Genomic DNA, 22,567 nt, shown 5'->3' on the forward strand with positions numbered 1-22,567 from the left:
CGAGTTTGAAACTGCAGCATTTTTGGGATGATGTAGGTGGCAATTTAAAGGGAATGCTTTCCTTCCATCAGAATTGAAAAAAGCTACAGCCATCCTTGGTGCTAGGAGTCGTGACATCAGCATTTGCAAATAGCAGTACTCATCTTCTCCTCATCTCTTAACTTTACTGTAGCTGCTGATGATAAAATACTTCACATTTTGCAATAATTCTGAGCAGTTTAAACAGAAATACATCAGCCTCAGCTGGGATTAAGTTGGAGAAGTAAAGCCTTTATCAGAATATGATGCTTTTTGGTATCAGCTGGCTTCCTTGCCAGGTTTGAAATGACAAAGTTTTGTAGGTATTGCCATCTAGTGGCTCAAAACCAGCAGAGACCAACTCCCAGCAAAGTCACGTTCTGTGTTATGAGTAGGCACAATGCTGAAACTAACAGCAGCTTTAACTGACACGATATAACTATTAAGCTCTTAAAACACAATCTTCAAAATACCACACAACTTCATATAGACAAGTCTCTGAGTGAGCAAGCACGCTTTCTTTGTCACTACAAGCAGAAAGTAAGCGCACACTCTGGACCAGAAATTCAACCTCAACAATTCCAATCCGTTCTTTCAGACTTTCTATAATAATAGGAATGCTGTGCATATGATTCTACACCAGCTACAGCCAGTTTACTTCAACTGAAACGCAAAGAATAGCTGTAAAAGAAAGAGCTCCAGTTTGCTAGAGGACTTGCCTTCTGACTTTACGTACTCGCATGGTCTCTGTACAGCATCTGGAATTAGAGTTAATTCACTGCCTACACCCTGCCCACAGCTTGAGGATGGGGATACATTCATGAAATATAGGTGTTTACACTCCATCAGTTTGAAAAGCATTAAAACAGAAGCTTCTTAATCTCAGCTAACAGTATCCACACAGACTTGCATAGAGAGATAAAAAGAATTGACAGCAATAACATGAAGATTTGAGTCTGTTTGTCTGTTGCTTTCCAGTATCACAGATATTTTCACGTAGGAGGAGGCTACTGCCCAAGGTCACTGCTGAGAGTGAATTAAATAATTCCTTATTATGCTGTGTTTTACAGACCACACACAGTTGCAGGCAATTATACTGCAACTAAGCAAAAGGGATAAAAATAACAGGAAAACAGGTGGAAAGACACTGAAAAGACCACCAATGTGCAAACCTCACCATCAGCAATACCCTGGTCAAGATCTCAGTCTGGCCAGACCTGAAAAAACACCTCCATGCAGCAAACATATGATGGCCCTTTCCTCTTAACATGTTCCTGTGAGGCCTAGCCCAGGTAGTGGTTTACATATAAAGCTCAGGACAGTGAGGACTACCTGGAAGAATGAGTGGATTGCTGCCGTGGCTTCACTGCGGATTCTCAGGAGGGCTCCAAGTGCATTGCTTCTGCATCGCAAGTGTGGGAACTGTCGGACATACTCCAGTGGGTGCCTCTCCTTTATTTTGAAGGGGAATGACTAAAAGCAACAAGCCAAAAAACACAAGACGATGAGAATATGGAGTCAGTACATCTTTACTGCCATGCATGGAATAGCAATCTCCACATTCTAAAACTCAATCACCATTACAGAGCAAAGAGAGGGGAAAAGCATTTTTTCCTCATCTTCTCTAGTACTTTGTGGATGTATATTTCATTTTTTAAGTTTTTCTACGCCATGAACAGAAGAAAAGTAGCAGCACTCTGAAATGCTTCATCTTTTGGAAGTTGAGCCCCTTGAAAGTCAACTGTTCAACTCACTGCTGCAATAGCGAGCTGTTCCCAAACATGCTTGCAGCAGATTCTTCTGCCTTCACAATCTGGAGCAGTTAGCCAGATTCATTGCTTCCCTGATTCTTGGCTAGAGTTACCAGGTAAACCACGTAGCCCAGAAAACTGCTTCAGGGTGGGACAAATGCACTCATTCAGCTGCCAACATTTGCACCTGTTTCCACATAGGAACAGCACTGCCCCAGAGGAGAGCATTCAAGGCATTCCTATCAATTTTTTTCCTCAAATGATGCACCCTACATACACTGCAGCCAAATCAAAGTCTGCAGGCATACTGAGTTGGAAAACAAACAAACAGCACAGTTTGAAGCACACTCTACTGGACAGTTGGGCATTTTGGCTTTCATTCCCAAAGTGCTCCTACCAGTTGGACTCCCTGCTGCAGTGACATACCAAAGTATCACAAGGTCCCACCACATGAATGGCTTCAGCTTGCAGCTCCATATCTTGCATCTTGTGAGGGCTTTTGACCAGTTTCCCTTGCACTTCCACTGCACTTCCAAAAGTCAGGTCTCTACGAAAACAGAAGCAACAACAATTCATCAGCTGTTAATACAAAGGCAATAACAATTTAACAGCAAGTTAGATTTGGTTTAGATTAGATATTAGGAGGAAGTTTATCACACAGAGGGTGGTGACACACTGAAACAGGTTGCTCAAGGAGGCTGTGGATGCCCCAACCCTGGAGGCATTCAAGGCCAGGCTGGATGTGCCTCTGGGCAGCCTAGTCTGATAGTTGGCAACCCTGCACATAGCAGGGGATTGAAACTAGATGATCTTTGAGGTTCTTTTCAACCCAGGCTATTCTATGATTCTATGAAATGAGAATAAATTCACACTAGAACAATTTAGGACACTGGAGTGTTGGAGAAGAGAGAGGAACATGGGTTTTTATAAGAACACATTGATGTGGACAAATGAAGCTTGTAACAAAAATAAAACACATCAAGTAATGCACAGAAGGTTCCTGGACTGTCATGAAACCCCCAAAGTACAACTGACAGTAACAAAATGAAGCTGAAAATCAAGTGCATTATTCTATTATCATCTGACAACAGAACAGGCATGCCCATCTAGGAAGTATGCCTACCCAGCCATCTCTCAATCAGCACAGTAAGAACAACAGTGGTCATCAAAAACCTGAAGAACATTCATCCTCAAAAACAGAGTGCAATTTCCAAGCAGGTCCAACAGTAGTCCAGAACACCCACACTACTACAGCTACCAAGAAAGTGAGATCCAAATTAATCTGACAGGACAAGCAGCTGAACCCCAAAGCCACTGCTCTACCTGAAAAAACACAACCAGGGACCTCAAACTGCAGCTGTTTCTTTCCTATGATCAGGTGCCAGCTGCTGGAGGCTCCTCCAGCACTGTGGCCCAAGAAAGGAGGTCTCAGGAGACCCCTCTGAGCATTGATCAACACACATATTTCCCCAGGTATCGCAAACTGACTCACCTACACTCCAGACTGGGATCAGCAACCACCTGGAGGCTTTCCAGAGAGCTCCCATCATTTACATGCAGGAACAAAACCTCCTTCTGGGATCGGACGGAGCGGACCCAGCCCTAAAGGTAAAAGAAAAAGAAATTCGTTATTTCTTGTCATCAGTTCCATATAATCATGTTTCTTTTTGTTGTTTTCTTCCCCTCCCCCGAAGAGCTGGACACGCCACAGCAGGCCTATTTCAGCTTTTCATTGAAATCAAAGGAAATATTTCTCTATGAGGAAGTTGGAAAAAAAACAACAACAACCCAACAATGTCATTTTTTTCTATTCACTTCAAAGCAAATAGCAACAAAACCTTAGGCAGAGACATCAGCTCTCCCCAGGAGTAAAGCAAGCATAACTAAGATCTACCTGCATCTCTGTGCAGCTTAGAATAACGAAACTGGCAGAGTGCTTTGAAGATGAAAAGCATTTTAGCAACGTACACATTTCTATTAGTTATTTCCCTCACGAGCATCTTTATTGCAGCTGTGCAGGAATGCACAGTGCTTTAAGTGAAAATACTCCAGGCTATTTTGACAAAGTTAGTACCAATCTTTGTTGCAGCAGCGCCTGTATTTAGGTTCCAATTGGAAATGGTTCACTAGTTGTTTTTGATTATATGCCCATAGCCACTGGACTACTGAAACAATGACACTACAGCCAATTCATGCAACGTAAAAATGAAAATTAAAACTCTGACACTTCTTCATGTTTCTCTTTATGCCTTAAAAATCAATATTGCCATGCTGCCCCCATTGAAAAACAAGCAAAAAAACATTCTTAGCCATTTTGAACCAAAGAATTAAGTCAGTGGTTCAGTAAGAGATGCATAGAGGTTGTGGAAATGAGGATTGTTCCACCTGGACAGGGCTCCAGGGGGATCTTTCTGTGGCCTTCCAATATATAGAAGGGGCTCATAAGAAAGAGTGACAGGACAAGGGGCAACCAGATGTAGACTGAAAGAAGATAGATTTAGATTGGGTATAAGGAAGAAATTCTGACTGCCCCATCCCTGGGAGTGCCCAAGGACAGGCTGGATGGGGCTGTGGGTAGCTTGATCTGGTGAAAGGAATCCTGTCTGTAGCAGAGGCCAGGAACAGATGGGCTGAAGGCCCCTTCCAGCCCAAATCAGTCTGCAATTCTATGATGCATTTTAGGAAATGAAATATGAAATAAAATAATCTAAAATGTGCCAAGACACCAAGCAAAACACAACTAAATGCAACGTTCTGCACTTAGGCAGGAGGAATCCCGGGCATGTATACAGACTGGAAGTAGCAATCCTTGAGAACAGCCTTGCAGAGAAGGACCTGGGGTCCTGATGGATGAAAAAACAGAACGTGAGCCAGCAGTGAGCTCTTGCAGCTCAGAAAGCAAATGGTATCCTGGGCTCCATCAAAGAGGGGTGGCCAGCAGGGACAGGGAGGTGACTGTCCCTCACTACTGTGCCTTTGTGAGGCACCACCTGGAGCACTGTGTCCAGGTCTGGGGCCCCTAGTACAAGAAAGACAGGGAGCTGTTGGAGAGGGTCCAGAGGAGAGCCACAAAGATGATCAGAAGGCTGGAGCACCTCTCATACAAAGACAGACTGGGGGAACTGGGCTTGAAGAAGGCTGTGGAGTGACCTCATTGCAGTCTTTCAGTACCTAAAGGGAGCCTACAAACAGGAAGGGAATCAGCACTTAGAAAGGGTAGATAACAGCAGAACAAGGGGAAATGGTTTTAAGTTGAAGGAAAGAAGATTTAGGTTGGATGCCAGGGAGAAGTTCTTTACTATGAGAGTGGTGAGGTGCTGGAACAGCTGCCCAGAGAGGTTGTGGATGCCCCGTCCCTGGAGGTGCCCCGTCCCTGGAGGCCAGACTGCATGGGACCCTGGGCAGCCTGGCCTAGGATTAAATGTGTAGGTTGGTGGCCCTGCCTGTGGCAGGGGGTTGGAGCTTCATGATCCTTGAGGTTCCTTCTGACCCGGGCCATTCTGTGATTCTATGATCCTATGAAATGCAAGGCATCCAAAATGCAACTCCCCTAGCAGCTCCTCACCTCACCAGAGCTAAGACAAAGCTGCTCTTATAACAAAACCTGTCCACTGGGAAGTTTCCTGCTCACATTATGATAATTCTGCAGAACCCTCAAATCTCCTGCACAGGAAACACCTGCCAAAGTGTGCAGGGCAGGTGCATGTAAGAAATGTGAAAGAAGTTTATGCCATAAAACTAAGGATTACCAAAAATTCAGCCTTTCTTTCAGCCTCACAAATTCAGATACATGTTTACCACCTGAGCATCCTCTGCAGGTGGTTCCACTTGAAGCAGTGTTAATGCAAAAAAAAAAAAAAAAAAAAAAAAGAAGAAAACTAAGTCCAAAACAAAAGTTTGATTATCTGGCATGGCATCCTCATATGTTTTGTACAAGGTGTTTTGTACAATAACATTCCTGAGGCTGCTGTGCCTGTCTCGTGTATTCCAGTAAAACCCCCAGACAGGTACATGATAAATAACGGTAGATGTTTTTCTTAGTTTCCTTCCTTGCAAGGACATAAAAAAACCCCAAAGAAACGTTCTTGATGGCTTTTTTCTACCTCAAGCAGCACCAGGATTTGTTAAACAAGATGAGTCTTCCAGCCTCCCACAGGAAAATATCAGTGTGCCCTCAGGCTTACAACAGAGCAGCAGAGGCTGTAGCATAAGTTTTTGGACCACTTCATACCCTATCAGAAGCACTGCTGAGTGCCAGTCTCAATTCAGATCAGACTGCAACTTCCAGTAACTAAAACTACTCACAATAAGGATCATTTTAAGCCAGATCAGTTCTCCGGCCCAGCTTAATGCAAAAGCACACATGTCAACACAAGGGAAAGACAACAAAGAATCAAGGAAACAAAAAGGAAGTACTGCCAATATTAGCAGCATCTTATTCTAGAATGCATAATTCATAAAACTACAGATGAGAAGCACCTGTATTAAGCTCCTTCCTTCTCTATTAGGCTGTACATAATCATTGAATGGTTTGGATTGGAAGGGACCTTGAAGATGATAGAGTTCCAACTCCCCTGCCATAGACAGGGCAACTCTCGTAGGTAGACCTGGTCTCGTGGTAGACCAGGCTGCTTGCAGCCCCATCCAGCCTGGCTATGAATGCCTCTATAGTGGGGCATCCACAACCTCTCTGGGCAACCCGTGCCAGTGTCTCACCACCTTCACAGCAAGGAATGTCTTCCTAGCATCCAAGTGTGGGGACACGTGGACGTGCTGCTATTCGTCAGTGTAATCTGCTATAGGAACTGCCGTTCCCTGCACACCTGCGGGGTAATCGCAAAGCTTCGAATCCTATCTAACGATCACCAAGCGATCAGGGATGACAGAGCCGGACGGCGAAGGGGACCAGACAGTTTTACAAAACGCTAAAACTAAAGCCCTCAACTCCGAAGCTAAGGACCTGGTGGCTCCGCTCCCTTTCTCTCCGGCCGCAGGTCGCGTTACCGCCTGGGAGTCGCTACGCCGCCGCCACACACCTGCACCTTCACTTTGCCCGCTGTTTCCCGGGCCCCCAACGCCTCCCGGACCCGCAGCCGAGCCGCCGGAACCCGCTGCTCCCGCGGCAGTGAAGAGAAGCAGCGGCGGAGGGCTCTCCACCCGTCCCGCGTCCCCAGCATGGCAGCGGCCGGGCGCGTCTGGTGCCCTCCGAGCGTCCCCGCCTCACGTGACCCCCGCAGCCAATGGCCGCTCGGCGGACTCCCCCAGAGCACCAATCGGAAGGGAGAGCGCCAGCTCGCAAGGACTGCGTTTTCCGCCGATCGGGCGCAAGGCCTTCTGGGAAATGTAGTTCGCAGAGGGTGGGGTTGTGGCAGCTTAATGCTTGTGGGAGGCTCTTTCACTGCCACTCTTTAAGGAAGAGAGGGAGTAAATATTGTAGGCTCATAGAACAGCTGGGATTGGAAGGGACTTTAAAGATCTTTAAAGATCAGGACCAGGACACTGAACTTCAGAAGAGCAGACTTCAAGCTACTCAATGGATTGCTGGCCAAGATCCCCTGGCGCGCTGCCCTCAAAGACAAGGATGTTGAGGAGAGCTGGCGGCTCTTCAAAGATGCCCTCCTGGAAGCACAAGAGGTCTCCATTCCTCTGAATAAGAAAGTGGGCAGGCGAGGTAGGAAACCGGCTTGGCTCAGCAAGGACCTGCTGAGAGAACTGAGGGCGAAGAAACGGGTGTACAAGCTCTGGAAACAAGGCTGTGTCACCTGGGAAGAGTACAGGAATGCCGTCCGGACTTGCAGACGTGGGATCAGGGAAGCCAAGGCGCAGGCAGAACTGAACTTGGCAAGGGACGTGAAAAACAGTAAGAAAACCTTCTACAGGTACATTGCCCAGAAGAGACAGGCCAAAATGGGCGTACCTACTTTGGTAAATTTAAAAGGAGAACTGGCTTCAACAGATGAAGAGAAAGCTGAGGTGCTGAATGAGTTCTTCACCTCGGTCTTCACTGGTGGCCAGGATTCTAGTCTTTTTCACGTCCCTGAACCCTGCATCACCAAACCTCTATGTGGGGACCAAGGAGGTAAATCCCTCCCCACTGTAAGGGCAGAGCAAGTCCGAGAGTGCCTCCTTAGACTGAATGAATACAAGTCTATGGGGCCGGATGGCGTGCATCCCAGGGTCCTGAAGGAGCTGGCTGAGGTGGTTGCCGAGCCGCTCTCCATCATATTTGAGAAGTCGTGGCTGTCAGGTGAGGTCCCGAACGACTGGAGGAAGGGTCATGTCACTCCCATATACAAGAAGGGGAGCAGGGAGGACCCGGGGAACTACAGGCCGGTGAGTCTCACCTCCGTGCCTGGGAAGATCATGGAACAGATCCTCCTGGACAACATGCTCGGTCACATAAAGAATGAGCATGTGATCCGAGACAGCCAGCACGGCTTCACCAAAGGAAGGTCATGCCTAACTAATCTTGTGGCCTTCTATGATGGAGTGACGGCATTGGTGGACGAAGGGAAGGCGACCGATGTCATTTACCTGGACCTGAGCAAGGCCTTTGACATGGTCCCCCACCACATCCTCATCTCCAAATTGGAGGGAAGTGGATTTGATGGGTGGACGACCCGATGGATAAGCAATTGGTTGAAAGGCCGCAGACAGAGGGTGGTGGTCAATGGCTCTATGTCCAGGTGGAGGCCGGTAACAAGTGGTGTCCCCCAAGGGTCTGTCTTGGGACCGGTGCTCTTTAACATCTTTATTAATGACATCGATGAGGGAATTGAGTGCACCCTCAGCAAGTTTGCTGACGACACCAAGCTGAGTGGTGCGGTTGATACGGTGGAAGGAAGGGATGCCATTCAGAGGGACCTCGACAGGCTGGAGGGCTGGGCTCGGGTGAACCTGATGAGGTTCAACACGGCAAAGTGCAAGGTTTTGCATTTGGGCCGGAAGAACCCCAGGCACCTGTACAGGCTGGGAGGAGTGGTCCTTGAGAGCAGCTCAGCAGAGAAGGACCTGGGGGTCCTGATGGACGAGAGACTGAATATGAGCCAGCAGTGCGCTCTGGCAGCTCGAAAGGCAAATGGGATCCTGGGCTCCATCAGGAGAGGGGTGGCCAGCAGGGACAGGGAGGTGATTGTCCCTCTCTACTTGGCTCTTGTGAGGCCCCATCTGGAATACTGTGTCCAGGTGTGGAGCCCTCAGTACAAGAAAGACATTGAGATTTTGGAAAGGGTCCAGAGGAGGGCGACTAAGATGATCAGGGGGCTGGAGCACCTCCCCTATGAGGACAGGCTGAGGGAGTTGGGCTTGTTCAGCCTGGAGAAGAGAAGGCTGCGGGGTGACCTCATTGCAGCCTATCAATACCTGAAGGGAACCTACACCCAGGAGGGGAGTAAACTCTTCAAAAGGGCTGATAACAGCAGGACTAGGGGAAATGGTTTTAAGTTGAAGGAGGGACGATTTAGGTTGGATGTTAGGGGGAAGTTCTTTACTAGGAGAGTGGTTAGGCCCTGGAACGGGCTGCCCAGGGAGGTTGTGGATGCCCCGTCCTTGGACGTGTTTAAGGCCAGGTTGGACGGGGTCCTGGGCAACCTGATCTGAATGTGTATGTTTGGTGGCCCTGCTAGGCAGGGGGGTTGGAACTACATGATCCTTGGGGTCCCTTCCAACCCGGGTGATTCTGTGATTCTGTGATTCTGTGATCTTTCATAGAATCACCAAGGTTGGAAAAGATCTACAGGATCATCCAGTCCAACCATCCATCTATCACCAATAGCTCTCACTAAACCATGTCCCTCAACACAAAATTCAAACGTTCCTTGAACACCTCCAGGGTCGGTGACTCCACCACCTCCCTGGGCATCCCATTCCAGTTCCTGACCACTCTTTCAGAGAAGTAGTATTTCTTAACTTCCAGCCTGAATCTCCCCTGCCGTAGCTTGAAACCATTCCCTCTGGTCCTATCACTGATGACACGAGAGCAGAGGCCGACCCTCAGCTCACTACAACCTCCCTTCAGGAAGTTATAGAGAGCAATGAGGTCTCCCCTGAGCCTCCTCTTCTCCAGGCTGAACATTCCCAGCTCCTTCAGCTGCTCCTCATCAGGTCTGTGTTCCAGACCCCTCACCAGCTTTGTTGCCCTCCTTTGAACCCTCTCCAGGGCCTCAGTGTCTTTCTTGCAGTGAGGGGCCCAAAACTGGACACAGTACTCGAGGTGCGGCCTCACCAGAGCTGAGTACAGGGGAATGATCACTGCCCTGTTCCTGCTGGCAACACCGTCCTGATGCAGGCCAGGATGCCATTGGCCTTCTTGGCCACCTGGGCACACTGTCGGCTCATGTGCAGCCGAGCATCAATCAATACCCCCAGGTCCCTTTCCTCTACACAGTCTTCCAGCCACTCTGCCCCAAGCCTGTAGCATTGTCTGGGGTTCTTGTGGCCAAAGTGCAGGACCTGTCATTTGGCCTTGTTGAAACTCATCCCATTGGCTTCAGCCCAGCTATCCAGCCTGTCCAGATCTCTCTGAGTTCCAGCCCTCTACTGTGGGCTCAAGGGCTGAGATGAGGACAGGGAGGTGACTCACCTATGACCACAGCAGGCAGAACAGACTTGAGCATAGGGAAATCAGTGTGATTTATTGCCTATTGCTAACAGACTGGAGCAGCAAGAACTAAAAGCAAACTACAAACACCTTCTTCCTAGCCCCTTCTTCTCCCCTTCAAGCAGCATAGGGAAATGGAGAATGGGAGCTGTGATCAATCCATAACATTTCATATCTGCTGCTCCTCTGTGATCACTCTGTGCCTCTGCTCCACCCTGGTTCCACCTACTCCTCTCCTTGGGCTGCAGCTCCGGCCCACAGTCAACTTTTGCTGGCTCTCCATGGTCTGCGGATTCCTCCAGGCCACATCTACTGCTGCAACATCAGCTCCTCCACTGCTGCATGTGGACATCTGCTATGTGTGCTGCCTATGGGCTGCAGGTGGACAGCCTGCTTCACCATGGGCATCTTCTGGGCTGCAGGGAACTGTGTGCTGCTCCACACTTACTGAGTGTACCTTCAGTAAGTTTGCAGAAGATACCAAGCTGGGAGAGAGTGTTGATCTGCCAGAGGGGAGAAAGGCATTACAGTGTGAGTTTCAATAGGGCCAAGTGTCAGGTCCTGCATTTTGGTCACAACAACTCCAGGCAGCCTTACAGGCTTGGGGATGAATGGTTGGAAAGCTGCCTGACAGAAAGGGACCTTGGTGTACTGATGGATGGTTGGCTGAATATGAGCCAGCAGTGTGCCCAGGTGGCCAAGAAGGCCAATGCATCCTGGCTTGTATGAGGAATGCTGTGGTGAGCAGGACTAGGGACGTCATCCTGCCCCTGTACTCGGCACTGGTGAGGCCCCATCTCGAGTATTGTGATCAGTTTTGGGCACCTCACTACAGAAAGGACATGGAGGTGCTGGAGCAGGTCCAAAGAAGGGCAGCAAGGCTTGTGAAGGGCTTGGAGAATATGGCCTATGAGGAGAGACTGAAGGAACTGGGGCTGTTTAGTCTGGGGAAGAGGAGGCTGAGGGGAGACCTTATTACTCTCTTCAAATACCTGAAAGGTGATTGGAGCAAGAGCGGGGCTGCTCTCACTGGTAACAGGTGAGAGAATGAGGGGAAATGGCCTTAAGCTAAACCACGGGAGGTTTAGGTTGGATATCAGGAAAAACTTTGCAGAAAGTGTGGTTAAGCACTGGAATAGGCTCCCAAGGGAGGTGGTTGAGTCACCATCCCAGGATGTATTTAAAACCATTTGGATGTGGTGCTCAGCGACATGGTTTAGAGGAGGGTTGTTAGTTAGGATAGTATGGTCAGGTTGCGGTTAGACTTAATGAACTTAAAGGTCTTTTCCAACCTGAGCAATTCTATGATTCTATCGTTCTATGACTTCTATAAGAATCTATAATGGCCCTACTTGTGACATGGCACCAGGGACTCTGATAGGAAAGAATGGAAGGGAGTCACTCTCCTCCGCAGCAGTTCAGTATGGTGATGTGGAGCATGCTGCAGTGGGTTTTTGCACCTGTAGCACCTGTCTGCCATCGTCCCACTCTCCCGTCCTGGATGACTGTCTTGCTTTCCCACACAGTGCTAACGGAATGAAGATGTGAAACATTGCCATTCAGCTTCATGCTCCCAATTTCCTTCCCCTCCCAAGTGGCAGCAGCATCTGCCCTCAGGCCAGGAGATGCTGGGAAGCAGCTTTGTTAGCAGCACTGCTTGCAGGAAGACAAACCGCTGCCTCACTGCATGGTCTTGGGTAAGAAAAAATGGCCAGAGACCTCATTTAAAAGAAATAAGCTGAGCTCACGGGAAAGAGAAGAGGAAAGCTTTGTAGATACTTGGTTTTTACTTTCCCCTGTGGTGCTTTTTATCTATGAATAAGAAGCTTGTCCTCGAAGTCCTCACACAGCTTGCTGGGGCCTTCCTTCACCTCTCTTTTTTCTTCTAGTCAGTGATGTCCCCACCCATGGCTCTCAGTCTAGACCTGAGCTCTGAGCTCCCTTAGAAGGCCATCCCGAGGAATTAGAGGTGTGATCAGGGGCACAGGCATATCTCTGTGGAAGAGAAAGAAAGTCACAATAAGGACAGGAGACCACAGAAAGGGACGCAGAAAGGGTGGGTGGGAGTTAGGCTAGAACCAATGTGGAGAACTTGATAGTTGGTTTCATCTGTCCTCTGTGCTCTTGCAAGAGATCAGGCAGACTGCCTGGATACACATGTGGTAGTACTGGACAGCAACTCACAGCCTTACATCTGCTGGTGCTTCTTACTTGGTAGAATTAGTTTTCTTTTATTGCCAGCCACTTCCCTGTTCTATAAGGGCCAGTACTGAGCTTTGCTAAGTGTTAACACAGTGACATGATGTGGCTTCTTAGGGAATCACAGTGCAGGAAGGAGCTGGTACTGCTGTGGTGAGAGACAGAAATACAGAAACTAGTAGGAAATTAGTTCCCTACTGTTCAGGAAGCTGCTGGCTTAGGTGAGAATTAAATGAGTATGTAATAAGTGTTCAGTGTATGTTAGGTCTTCTCTCTACCAGGTCACAGATGGTACTACATTTATTACTTTTCATCTGTAGATTTTGCCTCTAGTATTTGGCTCATTGTGTCCCAGAACATTTTTCTCCAGGATATCATGACTCAGAACTATCTCCAGCCTGTATAAACTATTTATTTCAGAAAAACCTGGGAGTAACACCAGTGCCAGCAACTGATTGCATGAGGTAAGAGGTAAGGTTCTTCCTTTACATCCCTATGCACCAGGGCCACCTATGGGTCTTTGAGAGAAGTAAATAACTTGGCAAATCTGGCCTCAGATTTCTAACACTTGTTATGATCTTGTCCCATCCATCTGAATAACTTTCCTTCTGAAGATGAAATAGTTTCACTGGAGAGAGCAGGACTTTGGTCCATCATCTCTGAAAGAAAATGAGGATGAAGCATTAGTCATTTTGCTGTGAGCTGCTCCAGGCTCCTGGACTGCAGATAACATTTGTGTGCTAATGAATACAGTTCCAAGCAAGCTTTTTAAGAGGACACAGGGACAGACAGGTGTTAGAATATTCCCAAAGCTCTCCAACAAACATCAGTTTGTTCCTCTCAAAGCTGACCATCCTCCTGTCACTGCTGGCTGCTGTCCTTACTGGACAGATATTCTGTAGTGTTGATAACATGAATAACAGTCCCAGTAACAAACACAGGTTGCAGGTTGTTTCAGTTCATACTCATGGGCCTATACAGTGCTAGAGCTAGCCCATGTGTCTGTTCCCTTTCTGGTACCTGAACTGGGTGTCCTGGAGCCAGTTTGGGTATCTAAAAAGGATGTAGCAGTGTCTAAATTTGTGCTCTTCTTCCTTCCCCACAGAAAAGAGTTCTTCTAAAAGGTCTCCAGAGGACACTAGTGTTGTTTTTGCATCAGTTTAATAATGTAAGTCTGAGCTGAGAGGCAGAAAGCCAATTGTCAGGGTGTCTGCAGGGAGAGAAGCTTAAAGAATGGCGAGTAATGATCATTCTCTTACACTCCCAGCTGGTTGTAGGGTTTGCTGAGAAAGTTTGAAACGATGGTGGTGAAGAACTTCCAAACTAGGAGCATCAGTTTTTGGATGGGAGTGGACAATTAGTGATGTGCTTGTAAGTCATCACCTTGTTGGCATCATCACCTGGCAGGAGAAATGCTCTGAAAAGCCTCCTCTATGCATGTTTCCTCCTGGTGCTTTTTCTCTGTCTCAGAGTTCAGCCTCCTCATCCACGCACTCTACAGCTTTCTGTTCCCTCACTTCATTTTGTCTACTGAGTAGAGGAGGAATAGCTCCATGCAGTTCTGCTTTTGAAGTAAACCTGTCCCTGTTTCCTTTTGATGCTGAGGTTTTAGCTAGCACATTCCCATGATAATTGCCTGGACTTGTGACCTCTTTCAGGCCTCAAGAAGAGCAACTGGGAGAGAGGATTTCTCAATTAAGGTACCAGAGAGTCCATTAAAGAAATGGAGCATTCCCAAGCAAGAACATCTAGGGAAGCCATCCAGATCTGGCTGGGAAGTGGAACTAATAACAAGGAATAGAGTGGGAGTGATGTGAAGCAAAAAATCAAATCCTGACTCCTTCAAGAAGGCTCTTGTCTTTCTAGTAGCTGATAACTGAACATGTTTTCTTGGCATAGTTAGGAACTGGAGATGCCATTATAGCAAAACTCTGCCCTCAGATCTGGCTTTATGGAAATCTTTTCCATCTTTTTACTTCTGTCAGCCCAGAGCATGTATTTCCCAGCAGTGGCCTCTCTTTCTGATTTCAGTGAGGGTGTTTGTCATCAGGAGTGTCCACTGTTTGCAGATCCCTGATCCTAACCCTAAGAAAGTCTTGCATCCCTTTCACTGTGTCATCAGATCAGCCTGTGCCTTCTAGTTGCAGGTCAGTATCGTGTTTTCTGAACAGGTAAAAGACTGTGTGCAAGGCATAAGCATGCTCTCCCCAGAAGAAGAGGAGTAAGGCAGATAAATATCCTTGTTAACCTGTGGTTAATATGCAGTCCTTCAACCTGACACACTTCCCACTTTATGGAGATATTTCACTGTATCAGCAGATGCCCCCTGGTCTCCCTTAAAGGTCTTACTTAGCATGAAAACGAGATGCACCAGATAGGCAGCATCCTGCTAATGCTTCAGAAAGAGCAGAGGGGACACAGTGATCAGAAAATGCTGTTCTTTACCCTTTCTTTCTTTTTTTTCTTTTCTTTTTTTTCCTTTCCTTCCCAGTAGTATCCTGGTAACCCAAAATGAAGCACATTTGTCTTTATTCCAAAGTAAAGAATTTGTATTTCTCTGTTTCACAGCAGTAACTTTCCAATGAAACGAGATACAATAAAAAGAACATTTTTTCCAATAAATAAAGATGATTTTCCTAAACAAATCACTGGTTTAGATAGTTCATTCTTTCTATCTCAGCTTTCCTTTTCCTTTTCTTTTTCTTAACCCTTCACTGAAAAGAAACAAAAGCAGACACAAAAGCTGCTTCCTACACCGTCCTTTGGTTTTTTTTTCCTTTACATTTCCCAGCAGAGGAAGAAAAGGAAAGAACACATCCTTCTGTCAGAGGATAATACGTGGCTTGACATGGACGACTTTGGGGTTGTACTGGTGGTACCATGCTCCTGACAGGTTGATGAGTGAGTAAATACAATACCAAGAGATGCTGCAAGTTCCCTGTGCTGAGCTTAAGGTTTATCATGGTCCTCTGAGATTATCCCTTCATCCCAGGAAGGAGCCAGACAGAAGATATCACTTCAGGGATGGAGCCAGGGAGATCACAACGGTTTGTGAGGACCTCTGATAACTGTCCTGCTCTGATGCTGCTTGTTTCTGGTGTCTGTTGATGGAACGACCTGCCTTCCTCCAGAAGAAAGGTGAAAGGAAGAAATTAAACCCGTTCCTGCTTGGTTATCAGTGATGTTGCCACTTCTGCTATTGAGTGGATTTGCACTGAGGGACTGCGCAGTTCCCTCAGCATTCAGGAGTCCTTTGATTTCCTCCACTGAGAACTTCATACTGTGGAAAGATATGGTTATTACCAGCCATCTCTCTCTTAAAACTATTTTATTTTACCCACCTGTGCAACAGTGACCTTTGTGGCAATTTCTAGCTTCAAGATCTTTCTGTGCTGGGGCTCTGGCAGTGATACACTGAAAAGAAAACTGGCTCTTTGCACAGATCCTCCAGGTGAGCAGAGATCCTGGCTATTGGAGAATAGGAGAAAACTGCAGCAAGGTGTCCACTCTGAACCTGTTCTGTGTGTCTTTCCCTAGAGCATTTCCTACTACATCCAAAACAGGAGTGTTACTACATGAATGGCACTCAGCAAGCAAGGCACCTGGACAGATTCCTCTGGGACCAGCAGATCTGTTCCCATGACAGTGATGTGGGTTTCTATGTGTCCAGTGTGGATCTGAGACAGTCACAAAGCACTAGAACAGAATGGAGTGGCTCTGTTACCGGTATGATTCAAGGGAGAAATATGCAGGCTGGGATAATATTTGTCCCCCTCTGCCACCTCTCTGTTTGGCAGCCACTTGACATCAGAAGTTGAGTGGATGGTGGGAGATAGGTCTGAATGCAGTGAGGCAGGGGGAGAAGGAGTGAAATGGATTGGAGTAGTTAACATCTTTACTATGAGTCGAAGACTGAAGGAAACGACCTACAGGAACCTTGCAGAAAATAGTGGGGAAGGACTCTGAAAATTAACAAATGCAAGCGCCCTCCTGCCAATTTCTAGAGCAGTGAACTCACCTCAGAGGTGGAGAAGTCATGAAATGCTTTTACTAGGTGCATCTTCCATGATGGTCTTTCACCGAGGGAGGTTTAAAAGGGGATTAAAGATTATTATGGCTGTAGAATGAGATCATTTTGAAGACAGCTGGTCTCGACTAAAGGGCATCCTGAGAAATGGTTTTGGATGAGGAATGCGTATGATGTCCATAGATCCCATTGCTAAGAACAGTTTTCAGGAAGGATGATGCAGGAGAGGCGCAGCCTATCTGCCAGGGTTCTGTCTCTCTTTTTTTCAGTTAAAACCAAAGTGAAAATTTCTGCTGTGCAAATAAAAGCATGGATCTATATACCAAGAAGGTGGTAGGTTCAGTAACAGGCTTTTATCCTTCTGAAATCAAGATCCAGTGCTTCAGAAATGGGCATGACACAATGAACAAAGCTGCCCATCACCATGGCCTGGAGAAAGAGACTGAAAATTGAGGGATCAGAAAATCTTGGGAAAGGTCACTCCCAGCAATATGGGAACAGCAGGAAACTGGAAAAGATTTTAGGAAGACACAGTGTCTAGCTTGGACCTTAACTCTCTGAACTGCTCTTCCAATTAAAATGAATTCTGGATCTGCTGTGGGGAAGATGGAAACTGGAATGCTGGACTTTGTGCTGGAGTTAGGCTTCCTCGTGGGACTCATCATCTATCAGAAGAAAAAGAAAGGTGAATTATTCATGAGCTAAGTGGAAACCTATTCTTAATGAGACTGCAGAGAGATGTTTTAAAGCCTGTAAGACTTCACTAGAAGTTAGATTTACCATGATAATTTCCTTGGGTTCCCAGCATTCAAGTGGGTTTTATGTGGTCTAATCCAATATCTGCAGAAGCCACTGATAGCTTTTAATTTATTTTAACTGAAGTTAGATTTGGGCTTTCAGTGATGAGAAGCCATTTTAGAGCTAGCATCAGCTGCTGAAAGGTCAGCCCTGTCCTCTGAGATACAGTCCTCAGCTATGGTTATGGTTTCTTATGAGAATCAAATTAGCTGCTTAAATCCCAAATGTTTCCACATTGCCTCATTGCAGACATATTTTGTAGACTCCGGAAGCAAATTCATTCTACTTATTTATAAAAAGATTAAATACTTCTCTTTCAAAGCTGTGCAGGGGCAAAAAAGAAGGAACATTATCTTCCGTAAAGCTGCATTCTTGTTCCCAAAATGTTAGTCTGCTGTGTAACAATGCCTTCCCATAGGCTTTGTTTTCTCCTTACTAATTGTTTAGAATTATTAGAACCACAGACAAATACTAGGTGAATCCTTGCTGTGGGATAACTTCCATGGTGCAGTGGGAAATATCCTTCAGCTTAATCCTGTACTGTTATTTTTTTCTAAGCAAGTCATGGCCAAGATAGTCCTCTGTCCTATTAATTCTCAGTGTAAGGGTTGAGGTCACCAACAAGAGGAGGACCTGAATTCTGTGCCCATCATCGCAGTTGTGAATAAGCAGGAACAGGGAAGCTTGATGCTGAAGATGCTGAAACTCCCTTTCTTAGACCCAAACATCTATTTCCCAATGAACTGCACGATGAGCACAGCCTACAGATTTGACTCCATGGAAATGGAGTTTCACAGCCTTTCCAGAGCCTGTGTTTTTCAGGGCCTGACAGTACCCCCATGATAGATACTTTAGGTGGTCCTCCAGTGTTGTCTGAGAAACTGGATTCTCCTGCTGCAACTAAAACCCCTCTGTCAGTACTGCTGTGATGATCTCTGAAGCTCTGTGAGTCTCTGTAGAGAGACAGAGGGTGGGTGAGCAAGGGACCACCATGCTCATGAAGCTCATGATGCATGAAGATGTAGGAAGAAAGCTAAAGCTTCCCAGCCCTGCACACACCTGGAGAGAGAAGAGCGGAATAAATAACAGCATTTCTCAGGAATGTTTTGAGCAATTTATCTGAGGGTCTGAAAGGACTTAATAACTGAGAGCTAATTAAATGTACTAATTAACCCAGTGTTTAATCTTAGTTCTTCTCTAGTTTTCTGTGCTGCTGAAGCTGAGATGTCACCCCATACATCATGACATCGAACCACTTTGCTTAACTGTGATTCCTTGGCACATGGTGCTGGCACTCAGCTGCTAAGGTGATGAGAGGAACACGAAAGCCCACATACAGGAGAAAATTAGAGGGGCGAAGGCAGCTCTGTGTGACTAACAATCCATGAGATTATTTCCATGAAGAGGATATTGACAGTCTAATTTGCTCCCTGCCATTAGCACTGGCTTGTTTTCCTCACTGCTGTTTTGCTAAGGGGAATGAGAAGCATCTGTTTCTGGACAAAATGACAAAATGGTTGTGTCACTCCTTGGTCCTGTCCTTGTCACCAGGGCACTGAGCAGCTCTGCTACAGCCAGGAGGATTTATTTATGAGGGTTGAGGCCGGTGCTCCTGGTGCTGTTTTGGTGCACAGCCCACACATCCAACGCACTTTTCTACATGAGCTGGTTCCTCTGTGCCCTTGAAGAAGGGACATCCAAAATGACACTCAAGATCAGACTGGATGGGCCTCTGAGCAACCTGATCGAGCTGTAGGTGTCCCTGTTCATTGCATTCTAATTGGACTAGACAATCTTCAGAGGTGTCTTCCAACTCAAATGATTCTATGATTCTATGAAAATGACTGCTGCTCCAGCAGCACAGCAACTCATAGCATGTGAAAATGACTCCCTGCTTCCAGGCTAAATAATTCCTCCAGCCTTTTGAGAAATAGGGAACCCTGAAGGAGGTCTCTGGCTGGTGGTGGGCCCTGGAGAACATGTGCTCCACTGGAGAAAGTAAGGCAAAGGACAAAATAGATCCCAAATCCTGGCACATTGTCAGGATAATCGTTCCAAGATACACGTGCTGTATTTCTTGGAGGACATCTGAAATCCTTTCATTGCTTTATCTTGCGGCTGGCATGGAAACTATGCTCAGGCAGCTACCCAAAACAACAGTCTGCCCAACAGCACTATGTAAGTCAGAGGTTTCATTTTGCTCCCAGCTTTAACATCATCTATGGATTATTCATTTATTACTGCTAGTATAAATATGGGATGGAAGTGAGCTTTTCTCATCCTTATGGCCTCAATATAGGGCTACAACTCCTTTAGGAACTACTAAGTCAAGTGTGGATAGAAATGCATCTGTGTGAACCTGGGTCATTAAATTAGCCAGGAAAACAGGCTGCTATGGAGAGATGCAGCCATCACCATCACTGGAAATCTCTAAGGGGAAGCCAGGCATGGATTTCTCTGGGATGTCTTCAGAGAATGAATCAGACCTGCCAGGATGTGGGGGGAGAGGAAGGCGACCCACTGGGGGCTTTTTTTTCTGAACTGAACAGACGAATGCTTTTACAAAATCACCAATCCCCCAGTGTCTCCTTGTGCAGCCCTATGCAGCCAGCAGAAATTGGTAACTGTACCCAGCAAGCCTGTTTTTAATTAACAAATAATTATCTACAAATTGCTGTAATTATTGCCTTGGATTCCAGAGGATGGAGACGCTAGTGTGAGATGAGCACAGTTTCCTTGCAAGTGAAATATTTTCCCTGCCTTATCTCCAGCACCCTGCTGCTGTGAGGTTTGGGGGCTCAGCTGCATGTTCCTTTTCAGACAGGGATAAAGGCAGCTCAGGCTGCCTGCAAGGGGAATTGCTATGGAAAAGGCACCACAAAGAGGGCAAGTTCTTGCATTTATCACACTGTCTGCCTTCATGCTGGAGTGGTTTGGGGGATGCCAATTAAGACATAAAACCCAATATGAACGCCGGGAACAAGATGCTTGCACACCACTGGAGCAAAAGCAGCGTTGTGTGTGGTGATCTTCCCATACCTGATGAAACCAGGTTTGGAAAATGTGGGGTTCATTTTGAAAGTGTTAGTATTAATTCAGATCAAACGAGCAGCATGGAGTTGCTCTGTGCTCCAGTTGATTTGGAAGACTGCAGGATCACCCATGGGCTTCTGGACCGTGGTACAGAGGGAATTCAGTCATCCTGCTGCTATTCCTTCAGGCTCTGTTGCCAAACCTCTTGGTGGATACCCACACCAAAACTTTCTGGTTACAGAGAGGTTCCCTATGGTAGCCTATGTACAATTTCTTTGCCAACACATAGAGATGTTCCTTGTTCTGAAGAATGTAGACCCTTTCAACGACTCATAGTAGGTGGAAATCCCCCTGGTTTACAAGGAAGGCAATGAAAGGCTGGGTTGATGGGCAACCTGTAGAACTGCCCATCCTTCAGCCTCGCTCAGTATTTAATCCCAGAGTTCTGCTGCCTTCCAAGGAACTATGCCCTTTTTTCTATCACTCCTAAGTGAGTCATCTAAATGCCACCACTTGCTGCCAGGGTTTCCATGACAGCCTCTCCTTATAACAGCCTGGGCTCTTTTTATTAGTAATCTATGGCATATTTACCTGAGGTGAGCTGCACTGTATGCTGCGGTGAAATGTTGCCTTTGTTTACTGTGTGCCACCTTCCCTGTGCAGGCAGAGGGGTATCAGCATATGTCATCCCTTTCTTTGTAGAGGAAAACCTCCTCTTAGCCAAGAGACATGGCTTCTTGCTGTGGAGGAGTGTTCAAGCCAACCTAAGGCAAGCTTAGATGCTGCCTCTGCCTTCATCCTCAGCTTGCTTTTACTGGCAGGAGAATATAAGAACTCTTAATCCTGTTCAGAAATATCCCACTTATCCTGAAATACAGAGAAGGCAGCTGGTTTTCTGCTGTTTTTCAGGGAGCAGGAGGAATTTGCTTGGATGCGTGAAGGTGTATCACTGCTAATACCCAACCTGGCTTCCAACCTTGGCCGATCTTGAGGAGACTCATGCTCTTCACACCACTAAAGGTTAAGCTTCCAGCTGTTAAGCACCCGTAATGCTCTGGCTTTATTCAAGGCACAGCTATTCCTCAAATATGTGACACCAGCATGAAAACAGTTCGGCATTAGGATTAAGAAGTGGTGGTTTTTATTTTTTGTCTTTCTTTTTTTGGAATGCCCACCCCTCTCCCACACACTGTGACGTTTAAATAGATGGTTTCTAATGAATGGAAACAGTTTATGGACAAAGAAGCTGTCGCAGGGAATGATTGATTGTGCTTAATATTTTATTTGCAAGACTTAAAATCTCTGAAATATCTTTTGACAGGTCAGTGAACTTAATGAAGTTATTCAGAGGAAACTGAGAGCCTGGAACCAGCAGAGCAGGGCAGCATTGATAGGCTTCCTTCTGCAGCATGGCTCAGGAATACTGTGTGGGACAGGCAAACAAGGGCAAAATTCAGATTCAATATCTTCAGCCCCGCTAAGAAGGGGAAAAACCAAACCTTTCTAACTACTCTGCAGTTGAAGAGCAAGGAGAGGAACCCAAACAGTAACTGCGTGGCTGAAACCAAACCTGAACTTTCTTTGAACTATTTGCAGACTATTGTGCCCAGCATCACTGCAGTGTTTTATTGCTGATCATCTTTAATGCCTTTGGAGATATCCCATGGGAAACCGGTATCTTCTTGTGCCGCTGAGCTACAATGATGAAACAGCTTGTCCTAAATCACACAAAGGGCCAAGGTCACACGTGGGATTTGAACTCCGACCTCCTGATGTCTCGTTCTGTGCATGCACCATTGGCTCTTGTTTTTCTCACGCCTCGTTTCCCTCCATCTCCTTCTGCCCAGGGAGTTTCTGCCACTCTCAACCTCTCGCAGCTGCCAGCCATGCTCATTGTTGCCTCCAGTGTGTCACCACAGGGGACGTGTCACCCTACCAAATATGTCCCCAAATCTCTGGAGGAGTTCCTTGCTCCACCTGAAGGACAAAGCTGCATCTTGCTCGTCCCTCCCCCCTCCCCCCTCTCCCTCTCCTCTCCTCTCCTCTCCTCTCCTCTCCTCTCCTCTCCTCTCCTCTCCTCTCCTCTCCTCTCCTCTCCTCTCCTCTCCTCTCCTCTCCTCTCCTCTCCTCTCCTCTCCTCTC

At 46.7% G+C, this 22,567-nt stretch overlaps 1 protein-coding gene across 2 annotated transcripts in view; it reads right to left on the bottom strand.

Moving 5' to 3' along the window:
- Positions 1-6,950, bottom strand: part of NARS2 (asparaginyl-tRNA synthetase 2, mitochondrial) — a 51,377-nt gene extending 44,427 nt beyond the window's left edge. For both annotated transcript variants that reach the window (XM_042862543.1, XM_042862544.1), the window contains exons 1-4: positions 6,806-6,950; positions 3,262-3,371; positions 2,196-2,316; positions 1,351-1,491 (exon numbers count right to left, since the gene is read on the bottom strand). In XM_042862543.1, the coding sequence (XP_042718477.1) occupies positions 1,351-1,491; positions 2,196-2,316; positions 3,262-3,371; positions 6,806-6,946 (513 nt within the window). In that variant the 5' untranslated portion in view covers positions 6,947-6,950. The remainder of the gene's footprint in view (positions 1-1,350; positions 1,492-2,195; positions 2,317-3,261; positions 3,372-6,805) is intronic.
- Between the last annotated feature and the right edge of the window lie 15,617 nt (positions 6,951-22,567).

This window comes from Lagopus leucura, unplaced genomic scaffold (genome assembly GCF_019238085.1).
Source record: "Lagopus leucura isolate 7727_CA_CO unplaced genomic scaffold, USGS_WTPT01 Super-Scaffold_702, whole genome shotgun sequence".
NCBI lineage: Eukaryota > Metazoa > Chordata > Aves > Galliformes > Phasianidae > Lagopus > Lagopus leucura.